The 17,503-nt window shown below is 34.1% G+C and overlaps 2 protein-coding genes across 2 annotated transcripts in view; one reads left to right on the top strand and one right to left on the bottom strand.

The window, feature by feature from the left end:
* Positions 1-257: 257 nt before the first annotated feature.
* On the bottom strand, positions 258-1,781 carry LOC126968129 (peroxiredoxin-5, mitochondrial). The gene is made up of 3 exons (XM_050812994.1): positions 1,595-1,781; positions 1,221-1,487; positions 258-693 (listed from the first exon to the last, which is right to left on the bottom strand). Exons 1-3 carry the CDS (start codon positions 1,706-1,708, stop codon positions 496-498), a joined length of 579 nt encoding a protein of 192 aa, XP_050668951.1. The 5' UTR covers positions 1,709-1,781; the 3' UTR covers positions 258-495.
* An 8,756-nt stretch (positions 1,782-10,537) lies between these two features.
* The window catches only part of LOC126968133 (transportin-3), a 29,697-nt gene continuing 22,731 nt past the window's right edge, over positions 10,538-17,503 (top strand). The window contains exons 1-5 of the mRNA XM_050813004.1: positions 10,538-10,867; positions 10,952-11,842; positions 12,529-12,708; positions 14,130-14,293; positions 16,573-16,786. Of these exons, the coding sequence (XP_050668961.1) occupies positions 10,754-10,867; positions 10,952-11,842; positions 12,529-12,708; positions 14,130-14,293; positions 16,573-16,786 (1,563 nt within the window). The 5' untranslated portion in view covers positions 10,538-10,753. The remainder of the gene's footprint in view (positions 10,868-10,951; positions 11,843-12,528; positions 12,709-14,129; positions 14,294-16,572; positions 16,787-17,503) is intronic.

Consider the following 17,503-nt stretch of genomic DNA (forward strand, 5'->3'; position numbering starts at 1 on the left):
TAAGACTCACAATAGCAGTTTCAGTAGAAATCTGAAGTCCGGGTACAAAACCGAACTGCACCGCAGGAATATGCACATGTTTTTGTAGTGTCGAGTCAAGCACACTCTCCAACACCTTTGCCGCAACAGTCGCCAGAGAACTATATTTACACTTGTATGATAAATCCCCCGTTTTGTTTTTGACTATTGGTACAACAATACACTTATTCATTATGGGTGTCATCTAGAATATTACTAAATTATATAAGGAAATGAAATTTAAGTGATAAATTATTTATTTTTAAAGAGAGTTCTAACAATATATCACAAAGGCTATGCTAGAAGCAGTGTTTCTAAAATCAGTTTGTAAAGTGAAGACTAAGATCTGTTTACAATATAATGTGTACTTACGGCTATTTTAACAGATTGCTTAAATTTCAACTTAAAAAATTAAGCGCTTCTACCACTTTACATACTGAAATCAGTGAGATTTGAACCTTGAGCTTAAAAATATGTTTATTTCTTGAGTTTCAATTTGTCAGCAAGTGAGCAAGACAGGCCTGTGCCATCTGGTTCCACATTGAGTTCTTCAACTTGACCATCATTAATGACCATTGAAAATCTTTTGGAGCGAAAACCACCTAGAGGTGGCAGGTTTACACCAAGATCAAGTGCCTTGATAAAGTTGCCAGATGGGTCAGCAAGCATTCGGAGCTGCAAAAAAAAAAATTATTAAACTTTTAGTGGACCAAGTAAACAAACAGCAGAAGCGAACATTACATCAATATACAGGGCTTGAATAATTGATTTGACACTATCAATATACAAAAACTAAAACATTCATGATAACTGGAGGTGAAGGTCAAGTGATTCACAACAAAAAGACTTCATAATTATTTAGCTATGTTGGTCCAAGGTTAAATATAGAACATTTCTTTATGTTTTAACATCCATTTTTAAAATTCGTAGTGTTTTATTAAAATCTTTATATGTAAATACCTATTTGAAATGTTTAGACATGCACAAGCACTACATAACTTAAACAACATCACATCTAATCTTATACTGCTAATATTCCAGAGTTTATACTTCACAACAAAATATATTATAAGAGGTATAAAATATATACTTAATTGAACCATTATTATGTAGGTATATTTTTGTATGACCTTCATGGTGTAATTAATATAGAACATAATATTTACAAAAAAAAATCTAGTTATTTCATAATATTGTCTTACTTTGCCTTTTGTGTTATGTTGCGTTCCCCAAGCACTCATAACGTAAGGGTCATTTACTGACACACAAACTATCTCGGAAACACCTTCACTCTTTAATTTCTCAGCCTTTTCTACATAGCCAGGTAAATGCGTTTTGGAACATCCCGGTGTAAAAGCGCCTGGTACAGCAAATAAAATGATCTTTTTCCCTGCGGCTAGATCACAAATATTGACTTTGTTTGCCGGCGAATCCTCAAATAGTTCACCAGCCGGTAGTCTATCACCAACCTGTAAAATTTGCCGTGATAAAGCAGCTGTGCGGTAAAATAAATCCAACTGGCAATTAAAAATTAATCCGTTTTAACTATTACATAATAATAAAAAACAATTATTACCTTAATTGGAGCCATAACGAACTTTGTTGCGTGGAACGATCTACAAGATGTCTGGAAAGCTAATGATGGAATCAGTGGAATGCTCTTTATTATAGATACTGCCGTGGAAAACATTTGTAATTTCAAATATTTGTGAAGGTGAACTTAATCGTGACTTGAAGTAGTTATCACTTAGCAGCATAGAATATATTTGCTTGAATGATTTGGCAGTTTGTCACCAAAGAATGTAATATTATTTACTCTAAGCTTGTGACTTGAAACAATGATATTTAACTTTCAGAATTCAGACTTCAGAGACTGAGTGTTTGGAGGTTGAGTAGTATGAGGAATATATATTTTATTTCAGTTACACGATATATATACAAAATCCTTAAAACTAATTAACCAATTACAGTTGTTATTATAAAAAATATTTACATGTTTAGAAATATCACACCAATGCCGAAGCTTTCATTTTTGAACAATAGTTAAACGTTTCATTCAATTAGACTTGAGAATACAATGTGTTCTATTTCGCTCTAACACTATTACTAATTACTATCGCAAGTAAGGTTGGGCACAAACGTTCGGAAACAGGATTAGGTTTCCTGATTAGGAATTCAGATTCGGAAACCTGAATGCTCTAATTACATACAAAATATTCAACAAGATGCACATTATTATTATTGTTTCCGAACGGAAAAAAAATCTAACGTTCGAATCGTAAGAACGGAAAAAACTTAATGACGTCATCCCGAACGCAGCTCTTTTTCAACATTTCGGCTCAACCACGGCACACGCACGGAAATATCTATTCAGATTCGCGCGAGCTTTGTAGCGAGTGGACGTCTTCAGTCCAGTTTTCGACTATATTACCTGCAAATGAGTCTGCCAGGTTACCAAGTTTGGTAGACTGAAGGTATGTTTTAAGTATAATATCTCAAAATATATTTGTACTACAACCTCTAAAAATGTTAAAAAAAAAGTGTTTCTGTTTTTAATACTTTTTTATTTTTATATAAGTACACTTTAACAATAGCTGGTAAAAAAGTTCGAAGTTGAAAACATAAACACAAAAACACTTTAGCATTTATAATATTAGTAAGGAAAAGGATTTATTATTTAATAGTTACTCTTACGTACATTATGAATATTTATTAAATTTTTATTCTTAATCACCTTGGCTTCAACTCCACCGACAAGAGTGAAGCTCTTAAATTTGTGACGAATCACTACTTTGGTCATAATCATATAGAATTATAATAAAATAACAATTAATAAACAATCGGTCGTGATTATAACTAACTAGGACTACTTCTACTTTGTAGTAATTAAGTATATATTTCAGTAATCTATACCTAGTTACAGTAAATTCACCAAAAAAAAAGAGAAATAGCAATTATGTCTTTGATAAAATAATTAAGTAATCTCACTAAGGTATATCGACCTTAATAATTAATTTATTGCACAAATGTGAGATCTTTTTGTGATTATTAATACTGATTTAAAGCTCATAGATATGAGGTAAGTATTTATCCATTTCTGGTATTCTGTAAAATCCTCTCTTATTTAGACATATAGGCTCCTTTATTGCCTCAATTATTTTCTTATGGCCATAGAACATTTTATCAGGCGGGTTAGGCCATTTAAAAGTATTTCCTGTAGTCAAAGTCAATGTACTCATTTCGAATTCGTTTTTTCTCAAGCTTTCAACTTCGCCTGGAAAATATTCCCCTTCATATGTAATTATTACGAAACTTCCAATCGTATACTTCTTGTTTTCCTTTAATTTAATGGTATTTGAAGATATAAATGTGTTAACTACGTAAAAGTAAATTCTCTAAGTCCGAGTCTAGAGAATTAGGCTCATCATAACTAAAATCACTTTCAGAGTACGAAACCTCCATATCGGAGTTTGAAGTTAATTCTTCTTGAATAATCGTCTTTCTTTTAACTTTTATTTTAGCTGTTTTTATTTTGTAAGTTTTATATTCTCCTTTTTGCTCTTTCTTCTTTTTCTTGTTGTTTTCTATTTTTCTCAGCCTCTTTATTCTCGTGATACTCTTTCCAAGCTTTACTTGTTACTGTTGAGGGAATCTTTTCTCGCTTCTTTTTCTTTTTGTTACTACCCAAATTTTCGGGCCAAAACAGACTCCTTTTAAAAGGAGATGGTATTATCACTCCCAAAACACTTTCCATAGATTTCTTCTGTGGTGTTATATCTTGTAATACCATGTTACTAATAATAGGTTCTTGAGTTATGCGGTCTTCTATTATTTTGGGCAAACCGGAAGATGACGGGTCTGGTGGTGGAAGTGTTTGGTCAGTAATTGTCTTATGAATATTCGTGTAACTGTTAGATTGCTCAACTAGGGGTCCCCTTGCTACTTCAGGTAAATATGAAGCGTAATCCTAGGTACTCCGAAACGTTGCGCAGCCACTGAAATCTTTTCGCCATTACTTACAGCCTCAATTGCTTTCTCTATCTGATCGGAAGTGTAGTTTTTTCTCGGAGCCATCTGCAAGAACCAATCATCGACACATTGTAACTCCAGTAATCGACATCGTGTCGATTACAGCTGATTAGTCGGCAAATGGGCTGTCAACCGCCGCTCCACGGTATTTATAGCAACAGCTGTGACGTCACGAACTCAATCGTAACAAAATAATAAAAATTAATCTGATAGATCCTGATAATATTACATAGAACAGCTCACTCTTTCAAACAACAGAGCTTAAAACAACTCAAATTATATTTAAGCTCTAAAAGCCAAGAGCTAAAAATCGCCATGCAACAATTTGAAGCGTTTAGGTATGGAATTAGCGGGAAGTTGCACGGATGGCCTTTAGGGTCAACCGTTTTTCTAATTTTTAAAGGGTTTTAAAATGATGATTAGCAATATTGTATTTTGTACAAAAGAAGTCACAGCCGGTAAATATGAACAGCTTACAAGAACGTAAACAATTACAAGGAATCACAGACGTATCGTAACCTAGTGATAATTTATTCTTATTTACACCGAATCTGTAAAATCTAATCTTTTTCAGCTTTTCCGTGGTAGTGGCAAGAGAGAGATGTGAAGAATTTTACAAACAAAATAAGTCGAGTGTCATTTGCTTGAATCATTTCCTCGAGGCTGATTTATGTATCACCATTAAAGGATTTAAGCGGTTAAAAATTCATGCCTCTTAAGTACTTTAAAACTTTTTTAACATTATAAATCGTAAGTATTGAAATCTTTTGAAAGGCAATATATTTGCCAATTTAGTCATATTGACGAACACACAAAAGTCCAATTAGCCACACTTATAATTTGACAAAAGTTGTCATACAAGGATATGTTTGTGTCCGCTTACACTATAAATGCCAAAAATGAAACCCTGGAGAAGAAGTCTAAGTTTCAAAGACAAAATTTAACAAATTAAATTTATTTCAGGGAACTTAGCATTTTAATAACCAGTTTCCCTTCCATTATTTTATGTAAATAAAAATATTATATTTGAGTGTTTGTCTCTCTCATTATAGGTACATTACTACAGGTACATTTAGAGCGTTAAGGAGTACCAAATATACACACAAATGAATAAATAAACATACAAACTTTTGATGATAACATGAGTGTGATTTTTGATTTAAAACGTAAAAAACCTCCGACTGAACAGAAAATAGGGACAGACTGATAAACGTTAAACTTTATCATAGAGGTCTTACTCATAGAAGAAGAAATTAGTGACTTTTGGTTACTATGACTACAAAGCAGTTATTACGTTGTCATGCTTATAAAAAGTTGTAATTAATTTATAAAGTTGTTTTCTTATATTAAATAATGGTGAATGCACTGATTTGCTCATAGTCTACTGCTGATACTCTGCTCTATCTCATATAACAGGTTATGGGCCCAGAAACGGGAATAAAAGAGAAAAATGAGTAATCACGTGCACATAGAACAATTGAAAAGAGAAAACTACGATACATGGAGGATCCATGCAAAAGCCGTACTATTAAAACTTGGCCTTTGGAGCTATGTTTCAAATAAAATAAAGAGACCAACGCGAGATGGTGATGCATTGAATGACTATATGGAAAAAGATGAGTTAGCATTATCCGAGCTATTTCTCATAATATCACCGGGCGAATTAAAACAAGTTAAAAATTTGTCAAACAAGTAAAGATGTCTGGGATACGCTAGAAAGCATTTATTATAGCACAGGTCCTGCAAGAAAAGCAAGCCTATTAAAAGAGTTGATATTGAAGAAGATGAAAGATGGTGATAATATTGTCAATCACTTGAATAAATTTATGGATATCGTCGATACAATAGCAGATATGGACATACCGATTAATAAAGATCTTCTTAGTATTATGATGCTTTACAGCTTACCTCAATCTTTTGAAAATTTTAGAATTGCAATAGAATCCAGGGATGATCTACCAGATCCAGACAACTTGAAAATAAAGATAATTGAAGAAGCTGAGGCAAGAAAAAATGAAGCTAGTACAAGTGAACAAAACTCTGAACAAGAGGCGCTGTATAGTAGACAACGTGGCGAATATAAAAACTTTATTGTTAAATGTTTTAAATGCAAAAAGAAAAGACACAAAGCTCATGAATGTTGGTCAAAAGTGGACCGAGTTAATAAAAATAATGCAAGTCTATGTTGCTTAGAAGAAACATGCCTAAATACGTCTGATAATAAAGAAAAAATTAAGAAATGGTGTCTTGACAGCGGATGTACGTCACATATGAGTCATGAATTGAAAAGATTCATTAATATGGACAAAGCTGATAACAAAACGTTAAGGTTAGCATCAGAAAACTGTCTTGCACAAATCGAAGGACGAGGTCCAGCAAAACTTTACACCTATAAAATACCAAATCTGAAACTAACTGAAGCCTTGTACGTACCATCACTGACTACAAATCTAATGTCAGTTGGAAAAATAACAGACAAAGGTGGAACAGTTTTATTTAAACAAAAAAAATGCTACCGTGATGCGAAACAATAAAATTCTGTTAAAAGCAGAGAGACATTCAGACGGTTTGTACTACGTTAAAGAAAACATAGAAGAGAAAGCTAATTACTGCGAAGCAAGCAAAATGCAGCAATGGCATAGAAAGTTAGCACATCTAAATGAAGGACAAATGAGAATAGCACTTGATAAGAAAATTATGGAAGGCTTAGAATTTAATAAAAGTGACACAGTTAAAGATTGTGAAGTCTGTGCTAAAGGCAAAGCAACAAAACTACCGTTTAATGCACCTAAAAATGAGCAACGTACAAATGAAAGATTAGAAATTGTGCATACTGATGTATGTGGTCCCATGAGGCAGCCATCGAAAGGGGGTTCCAAATACTTCATCACATTTACAGATGATTATTCAAGATATACAAGAGTATATACAATGAAAACTAAGGATGAAACTCTATCAAAATTTAAGGAATTCAAAAATGAGGCTGAAAGATTTACCAAAAAGAAGATAGTATGCTTACAAAGTGACAATGGGACAGAATATATTAACAATAATTTTGACAAATATTTGAAGGAGAATGGCATCAAAAGGAGACTTTCCGCACCATACACGCCAGAACAGAATGGCTTAGCAGAAAGAAAAAATAGGACATTGCTTGATAAAGCTAGATGTATGTTGATAGACGCCAATATGAAAGAAGTTTTTTGGGCTGAAGCTATTAATATAGCTAACTACTTGGCAAACCGTAGTCCTTGCACAAGTATTGATAACGCGACTCCATTTGAAAAATGGGTAAAGAGAGTTCCGTCAGTAAGACATTTTCACATATTCGGAACTAAGGCGTTTGTACATTAAAATGGAAAGAAAAATGGAAAATTTGAAGCCAGAGCGACACCTGGAATTTTTGTAAGATATTCGGAAAATCACAAGGCATACCGGATTTTCAACCCAAAAACAGACCAGGTAATGATTAGCAGAGATGTCAACATACTGGACAAAATGTTTTATGAAAACGAGATCAAAGGAGAACAAAAACAAGATGTAGTTAATAAAAAGGAAATAGAAATTATATTTTCTCCTGAAAAAGAAAATGTAGAAGATAATAAAGATTTGAAAGAGCATGAAATTGATGAAACTGACCAGGAATTGAACAATGATGAAATATTTGTTGACGCAAATACAGAAACAGATGAAATAGATCCGACTAGTTCTACTGATAAAAGACAGAGAAAACCACCAGCATGGCATCAAGATTATGAGATGGATGCTGAACAATCATTCCTCTGTGAAATAGACGAGAACATGGATGAATGGGAAGATGCAATAATAAGCGAGATTGAATCTCATCTTAAAAATAATACTATGAAAATTGTACACAGGAACGAAAGCAAAAATTTGATTGATAGTAAAATGATTTTAAAATATAAATTTAATACAATGGGAGAAATAGATAGACGAAAAGCACGACTTGTGGCGCGTGGGTTTAATCAGAAAGAAGGAATTGATTACACTGAAACATTTGCACGTGTTGCAAAAATGAGTACTCTTAGAATACTTATTGCACATGCAATTGAAAATAAATTTAAGTTATCCCAACTAGACGTGTGTACTGCATTTTTAAACGGCGATTTAGATGAACAAATTTATATGAAGAAGCCGAAAAATCTGGATAAATATTTAAAATACATAATTACACATCGAAAAGACATAGAGTTGATTAAAAAAGCAAAAGAAATGCTTTTAGATATAAATAGATATAAAAATAATGGGATATGTCAACTAAGCAAAGCCATATATGGTTTGAAACAAGCAGGAAGACAATGGTTCTTAAAGTTACATGAGAAATTGTTGGAAATCGGATTTAAGAATTCTTCAGCGAATCCTTGCTTGTATATATTAGAAAAAGGAGGAGAAAAGCTATTTGCAAACATTTATGTGGATGACTTAATACTAGCATATAAATCAGATATGTTCTTACGAGAAGTCAAAACAAAACTGCAAAAAGTTTTTGAGTTACGAGATATGGGTTCACTCCATCATTGCCTGGGCATACAATTCACCCATGTAGGGGGAGAAATAACATTGTCACAGGAGAATTATATTGAAAATTTAATAAATAAGTTCAACATGGCTGAATGTAAGCCAGTGTCAACGCCCATGGAGACTGGTCTGAAACTGGAGAAGGGTAATGGACTCACAGAGATGGAGAATATACCATACCAAATGTTAATTGGATCTCTTAAGTACCTCGCCGTAGCCACAAGACCAGATATATTTGCTGTTAGTTATTTGAGCCAATATAATACATGTTTTGATAATACACATTGGCAAGCTGCAAAAAGGGTGATTCGTTATTTAAAAGGAACGAAGAATGTAACCATCGATATAAACAATCAGGAAAGGCACTAACAGGCATGGCTGATGCTGACTGGGCGGCATGTACCGTTGACCGTCGTTCATATACCGGTTATATTTTTAAGTATGGTGGTGGCCTTATTTATTTATTTATTGATTGGATCACCAACATAAGAAATAGTAGTTACAGTTTTAATAATTACATTGCATTTACTTATAAAATTTAACTTTTCCTACAATTAAAGGTAATCACAGCATGCTTTGTGTTACAAAAATTATTAGTTAGGAGAAATCAAAAGAAAAAAAAATATTAATTAAAATTAGTAAATTACGAGCTATTTATATTAATTACAAATCTGTGAATGCAGTATTCCAATCAATTTATTATATAAGACTATCTACGTATTACATTCTGAGGCTGTAGATAGGTCACACTTAATAAGCTTTAATTTAAAGTTGTTAAGACTATCAAAATTAATGTCGATATTTGGACTTTTCTTTGTATAGTCATTATAGCGACGAGAAATGCGTACCACAGGTGAATCACGTCCTAGATTGGTTTTACAGAAACTTGGCTCAAACAAGTCACATAGATGTCGTGGTATTCTGGCAATTATGCATCAAAGCTTATCAGTTATGCATCAAAGAAACAAAGAACAGTGGCTTTGTCAACAGCAGAAGCCGAATATATGGCGATGACAGAAGCAACGAAGGAAGCTTTAAACTTGAAATATCTGTTGGAAGATATTGGAGTTTTTCAGCAAATTGTTACGATCTATAATGATAATTTGGCTGCACAGATGTTAGCAAACAATCAAATGACTGGTAAGAGATCGAAACATATCAGCATAAAGGAACATTTTATACGGGATTGTGTCCAGAAGAAATTAGTGACCATCCGTTACAAGGACACAGAACATATGGAGGCAGACCTTTTTACAAAGGCATTACCACAACCAAGATTGTTAAAGCTTCTAAAGATGATAGGTGTCACTCAGACCTGAAGGTCATCGTGAGGGGGAGTATCATAGAGGTCTTACTCATAGAAGAAGAAATTAGTGACTTTTGGTTACTATGACTACAAAGCAGTTATTACGTTGTCATGCTTATAAAAAGTTGTAATTAATTTATAAAGTTGTTTTCTTATATTAAATAATGGTGAATGCACTGATTTGCTCATAGTCTACTGCTGATACTCTGCTCTATCTCATATAACAAACTTATAGCAACCCGTTTTCGTCAGGGATTAAAAAAATACTTAACCGCTACTCCACTGATGTCGCTGACCAAATCGGGTTCTAAATTCAAAATACTCAGCTAAAAATGATTAAATGTTTACATTCCTGCCTATTGAAGTATTGACCATTAAATAAATAAATAGATATGGCAGTCGAAGCTTAGGTGTCATTTGTGCCATATTTCGTGTGTGTTTTTTTATGACGTGAAATGTCCATATTATGTATAGAACATCACTGTACTCACATAATATTATATTAATTTTATTTTTACGTATATGAATTTACCGTAATAATTTTCCAAACTCCGTTTATCCTTTTTTTCCGCCTGTAACTTGTTTCTCCGTTTTTAAGGCTGAATGCGCATACTGCAGTGCCTAAGAAAAAAAAATCTAATGACATTTAACGACGTTGATCTGTCTTGATTACCTTCTATTTTTATTTTATTAAAATTAAAATATTATAAATGTTTCGTCTGATGTGATGTCTCACGTCGCACGTCTTACTGTTCAGAAATTTTTAGAATCTAAGGTTTGTGAAAATATGTTTTGAGCAGCTATATTTTATGAGGACATTCGTAATATTTAAGTTTGCTTTTGGTTATTGAAACCTGAACCATGGAAGCACCTTCGATGGACACTGTTTACCAGGCTATCAGCGCGTTGTACGATAATCAAAACACACAAGAAAAGGAAAAAGCGTCAATATGGTTAGGAGATGTCCAAAAATCGGTAAGAACATACTATTAGACACTGAGTTATTTATAGTAAAAGTATCACAAAAATACTAATACGTATCTACTCCTTTTATTTTAGATACATTCCTGGAAAATAGCTGATGAACTTCTCCAAGAGAAAAAAAATGTGCATACATGTTATTTTGCTGCTCAAACTATGAGATCAAAAGTTCAACATAATTTATCAGAATTACCTGAAGATTCGATAGTGTCTCTTCGTGATTCTCTTATTACTCATTTAGAATCTGTTTCACCAGATGTGAGCACAGCAATATTAACCCAACTATCACTAGCCCTTGCAGATTTAGCTTTACAAATGAATAATTGGCCAAATTGTGTCAGTGATCTAATTAAGCTTTTCTCTAACAAAAACATATTTGCCCTCTTAGAAATTTTAACTGTGCTGCCTCAAGAAATTGATTCCGCTAGCCTAAAGTTAGGGGAAAACCGCAGAGAGGAAATAAAACATGACTTGAGAGGCAACTCACAAATAGTATTGATGTTTCTTAAAGAATGTGTTGCCAGTTCACAAGATTCTAATATAGCTCTTAAAATAATTAGATGCATGACATCTTGGCTGCAAGTAAAGGCATTGAATTTGCAAGAATTACCACAGAATCCCCTAATAGGATTATGTTTACAAGTTTTAAGGGACTATACCTCAATCTACCTATTACATGATGCTGCAACAGACTGTATTTGTGCTATATTGCAATGCTTGGAGGAGAATAACAATAATGATGATGTAGAGAGATTGTTGTTTGATAGTGTATCAGCTTTAGAGGAGAGCTACCACCTGGCAGTGGCTCATGAAGAGGAAGAGAAGGCTGTAAACTTTGCAAGATTATTTACAGAACTAGGGGAGACATTCTTAGAGAAGATCATAATGAGCACAGCTAACGGTACTCCACATTTTGCAATGAGGTCCCTGGAGTTGGCATTGGTTTGTGTTGGTCATCATGATTATGAGGTTTGTTTTTTAAATTTAGATAACAAGCACAATATAAATATCTTTATTCAAAGTACTTACACATTTTATTATTGTACATAATATATCACTTATTGAAAGTTAGAATTTATTATCCATTCTATGCTTCAGTGCCTTTTTTAAAGATAAAACAACTTTAGATAACTTTTATAAAGTAATTTATCTATAATACATGTCAATATTTTTTTTTAAATATATGTACCATGTACATTTACTGGGTTCATAGTGTAATATAATATACCTTCTTGTTTTTCAACAAAATACTTATATTATAGGAGTATTAGCAAGTTAGTATTCATTGTATTAATATAATAAATATCTTAATTGCGGGGAAATAATTAAGGAAAGTGCTTATGTACATACATTATAATAAATAGAATATATTTTGAAGCATCAGTCAATATAACAGTTCTGTGAATATTTATTTACCTTACTAATTATCTTAGGTCTTAAGATATAAATTACACAAATAACATTCTCTTTCTTTCTCTATTCTCCTTAATAAAATTGTTTTAATATTAGTTGCATTGCCCCATAATAATATAACTTTAAGGACGTTAACTAATGTTTCTCTGGTGTAGACAGACTACATTTTTCAGGCGGCTAGCCATTCATCACTATATAATGCCACATAGGTTGTGTTAACTCTTAGTCTATTTGTTTTCGAGGTTGCAGAAATAACATTCAACTTGTGGTATCGACTGTCAGAACACATATATCAGAAAGATTATGCGCCACTAACAGATGCATTCAAGCCCCACATTGAACGGCTCATTGAGGCTCTAGCCAAGCATTGCCAGTGTGAACCAGATGTTAACAATATCCCTGAAGAAGGCGATGATTTCTTTGTATGTATTTCTTCATTACTATTTATAATTGGTAGTTTAATATAATTGTTTTTATTAGAATTATTTTAAACATGCATGGATACTATATTTATTATACAAAACTTGTTATAATAATTATTATGAGATGCAAATAAAAAAATATATTTAAATAAAACACTTTTTAAAGTATTAAAGTGTGTGTAATTCTAACTGTGTTTTTATATTAGATATGTGTGTAAATGTCACATTTTATTACTATTTTAGTTAACCTAACATTTCAAGACATTTCCAGACCACATTTTCCGTCATTAATGACAGGTTGACTAAAATAATAATAAAAATGTAACTTTTACTCAAAAATGTAATGTAAAAACACAATTACAATTATATTTTCACTAAAGTTAGCGTTAGTCCAGTCTGTCCTCATATATTGTATACCTATCTGGGGAGGCGCAGCAAAATCCAAATTTTTAGAACTTGAAAGGGCGCAACGTGCTTTAATTAAAATTATATATTTTAAAAAACGGCGTCATCCCACGCACAGCATCTATTCTGACAGTAACTTATTAACAGTTAGAAAGTTGTACATAGTACATACGGTACTAAAAATACATAAAACTATTCCTTATAATAGTACATTACTAAATAAGAGAATTAAACACACTGTTGCTCATGTACCTCACACCAAAACATCGTTTGCAAGTATACAGTATGAAAAACGTGCGGCCTTACTGTATAATAAAATAAATAAACTAAACAATATATATGAAAAATCATACTATGAATGCAAGAAAATAATAATTGAGTGGATAAGGTCATTTAATTATGAAGACACAGAAAACCTACATAGTTACGTACTAAATCTTTAAGTTTTCTTTCAAAGTAACACACACACCCACACACACACCCACACACACACACACACACACACACACACACACACACACACACACACACACACACACACTCACCAATACATACAATCACATACATACATACACACACCCACACACACACAGCACATTAAGTTTAGATTACAAATAAATAAATTTTTAGTATATTATTGTTAGTAGATTTTTTTTTTTCCCTTAGTTAATTAATTATGTATATGTTAAGGTCAACTTATCTATTATTACACCTCATTATTATGTTTTTGCTATGGAAGAGCGGGGCCTCCTACTACAGGCAACTCTTTGCTTAAAAGGAGACCCCAACACTGATTGTATTTTGTATTTTGTTGTAATAATAAATAAATATTTGATTTGATTTGATTTGATTTGACTAAAAACTACTAGTATAATATGTTAAGAATGAATTCTTTTTGCTCTAAAATGTAACATGTACACAATGGAATATACAGTGATGGAAGCACAGTAAAGCAATTACTATTTTTATTAATATTTATTATTTTATTAATATTGCTTATTTTCCTTTTTTTCTAGGAGTTCCGAGTAAAAGTAATGGAATTGATAAAGGATGTAGCATTTATTGTGGGTTCAAGTTCTGTGTTCCGTCAGATGTTCTCAATGTTGCAAGCTGACTTGCCTTGGGAAAAAACAGAGGCTGCCCTATTTATCATGCAGGCGGTAGCTAAAAATATTTTACCGTAAGTAATAAACTAATAATTAACTTTTTAGTATTCTTAAGAGTTGTTTAGCTACTCAAATATCTACAATAATATAAAAGGCAGCTGTATTTCTTTGATGTGTACATAATATGCAAGAATTTGTAGTCCTTGGTTATTACTCAAAACTGAAGCCTGTGAATTCTGAAGTTCCCCAAGACTGAGTGCTATCTCCTTCACTGTTTCTTCTGCATATAATTGATATAATTTTCAACTCCACCAACATGCATTGCTGTGTTTATGGACAATACCTGTGATGGTGTATACACTCACCTTGCTTTTTCTCTCAGGAAATCGTAGTGTGCCGAAAGAAACTTGTGTCTTCTATCCAGTACTCTCTTGAGAAGGTCACACAATGGGGTAAAATGAACCTTGTCCCATTTAAACTCAAGAAGTCTCATGTTTGTGAGTTTTTCACTAAAAGCCCCCATATTATGTTGGTTCACCACTCTTCAACAACACTTCCCTTAAAGCCTCGCCTAGTATCGGAATATTGATAATTTCGTAATCTCGAGCCAAATTGGCATGGAAGAATCTGGGCGTCATAAATCACTTGGTGATGCGTAAAGATGTCGCTTCATTGTCTGTCTTCTACCGCTTATCACCGGGAGTGTTCTGAAGAGCTGTTTCACCTGTTTCTTGCCGCCAAGTTCCACCTTCACACGCCACAATTTAGGATATCATCCTCACCTACCTCAATAGTGTGTGGCGTTCCCCCACAGTGCGGTTTTCCAGGAACTTTCTCCCTCGTACAACCAAGCTGTGGAATGCGCTGTGTGTTGTTTCCGGGACAACACACAGCGCATGGGTACTTTTCTAAAAGCCCGGAAATGCTCCTGTGATTCCTCTGGTGTTGCAAGAGAATGTGGGTGGAGGTGATCACCGAACATCGGGCGATCTTAACGCTTTGTCCTCCTCTTTCATAAAAAAGCTGAATGAGTACTAATAGCAGCATGCTATCTTAACATTCCTGCTACCAGAAACAGTTGAATTGACTATTACTTACTGTTTTTGTCTTAGCCATGGAGACTGATGGTCATGTGCCAGTCACATTTTTGTGCTTAAGGTCGAAACAATCCAACTCTTTTCAGTTGGTTGATGTTTGATAGCATGTTTATTAGTTTTGCTTTGAGCCTACAAAATTGTGAGATATTTTACGATTTTTTTGCTTTTTCGGTAAAGCTCCGGTTTAATATATGGCCATATGTGATCCAGGGTCAAAAATGGGCATCGAAAGACTTTTTCTTGATCTGAATGCCGAGTTCCTTTGCTTTTCATAATTTATTTCCAATTCAGAGGCACATACATGTTCTTAGCGCTCCTTAACGTGCAAAGAAACAGAGCTCGTCAAACAGTTTTCTGTCTGAACTGTGCTTCCGGCATAGAGCTCTGACATCGCGGGATGGTGGACACTGTCTTTCCGACGTATCATTAATTCTCCATGTGCGATAGATACGGCTGTTTTATGTTTGGCCAAGAGTAGCATTCGACATCGCCCCGAACTTGCGTGTTCAACTGGAACTGGGTAACTTGAAAGCTGCTCGCCAATTGTCACGTCGTGCCCAAGATCCCGCGCGAACGATCTGCTGCTTAAAGAATCAGGAGGCATAGTTTAATTCATTACTAACTGCCTTATATTGTACGCTAAGCGAAGCCGTATAATTCCATTATAGTGTAGATACTTATGAGTGGGTACCTCCCATAGTAAATGTAATGGGAATCTCGGAATCTTACTGTGCTTACTTTCGGTAGTATTATTACCAAAATACGAACACCTACACATGTAGGTAGTTAATTGCTAACTCATCCCACCCGCTGCTAACTATAAATATAACGAATCAAAACAAGTACTGAATATAAAGTGTCAAAGACTGACTACAAGAGTAAGTCTTTCTCACATCTTTAAACCAAGTTATAATATAACCAAATCAACTTATTAATAGTCCGGATGAAAATGAGCCGTAATGTAATTTTCACGTAATATTTGAAGAAAAAACATAGACACTGTCTTCCACGCACAACAAGGCTGGATTGAGCTTCCTTGTGCGGTGTTTCCGGGACGGTACGCAATGGGTACCAAAATCAAAATATGCGCGTACTTCTTCCTTAAAGGCTGGCAACGCTCCTGTGGTTCCTCTGGTGTTACAAGAGTATGTGGGCGGCGGTGATGACTTGACACCAGGTGACCCGTACGCTCATTTGTCCTCCTTTTCCATAAAGAAAAAAAATACACGATCTTATTTTAATTATTATTATTTCAGTGAAGAGTATGAATATGTACCTAAAGTAGTGGAGGCGATACTCTCAATGCCCGACGACAGTCACTTAGCCGTGCGGAACACTTGCATTCAGTTACTGGGGGAGCTCTGTGAGTGGATTGAACGACATCCCCAGTGCCTCGAGCCCTGCTTAAGATTCCTGGTCAGGGCATTGCTGCATCCTAAACTGGCATATGCAGCAGCTACTGCACTCCAGGTGAGATATGTTAACAATATGTAGAAAAAATTCGTATGATAAAAGGAAAGGATAGCAAAATATAGATATCTTTAAATATTTAGAATATCTTCGATCATAATTAAGTATTATTTTTATATTTTAGCTACTAAAAAATGACGAGCAAAATTTATGAGAGTCAAATATACACAGCTAAAAATATAATATTTTATGTGGACAATGTTTCGAATAAAAAATTGTAACCTCGCCTTGTATCACGCACCATTTATAGTTTAAGGTTATGATCTCGTTCATGAAGTTAGAATAATAAAAATATATATTACAAATGATTTAAGTTATCTTTAGTGTTTATTCCGCCAATATTTGTTTTTAAAACAATTCGACACGTGTTTCGCCTCTACTGCTCTCTCTATGCTCAGGACGTGTTGTCTCGCCAAAATCTGGCACGAGACTGAATCAAATAAGCCGGAACTCTTTCTTTTTTTTTTTTGCGCCCAAGCAAGGGAATGGGCTACCCTCCGGGATAATGACGGGAGGGAGGTGGTGAATGCTCATGCATACCAACGCAGCCTAAGTCTGCGTTGGTTATGTGGGACTCACGTGAAAACCTAGGTGCCTACCCACTAAACACCACCTGCAGTTGGCTTTGGGCAGGTGCCCTCTAAGCCTACATCGAAGGCGACCTTCTCTTGGGGAGAGAGAGGCGCAAGCGGCACTCCCTATGGAGTTTCCGCTGGG

The sequence above is a fragment of the Leptidea sinapis genome, chromosome 14 (genome assembly GCF_905404315.1).
Source record: "Leptidea sinapis chromosome 14, ilLepSina1.1, whole genome shotgun sequence".
Lineage (NCBI taxonomy): Eukaryota > Metazoa > Arthropoda > Insecta > Lepidoptera > Pieridae > Leptidea > Leptidea sinapis.

Excerpts from the sequence above, each read along its gene's own strand:
- LOC126968129 (XM_050812994.1), bottom strand. The coding sequence starts at position 1,708 with ATGTTTTCCACGGCAGTATCTATAATAAAGAGCATTCCACTGATTCCA. Across the intron at positions 1,488-1,594 it reads TCGTTATGGCTCCAATTAAG|GTTGGTGATAGACTACCGGC; the intron begins GTAATAATTGTT and ends CAAATTTTACAG. Across the intron at positions 694-1,220 it reads AACATAACACAAAAGGCAAA|CTCCGAATGCTTGCTGACCC; the intron begins GTAAGACAATAT and ends TTTTTTTTGCAG.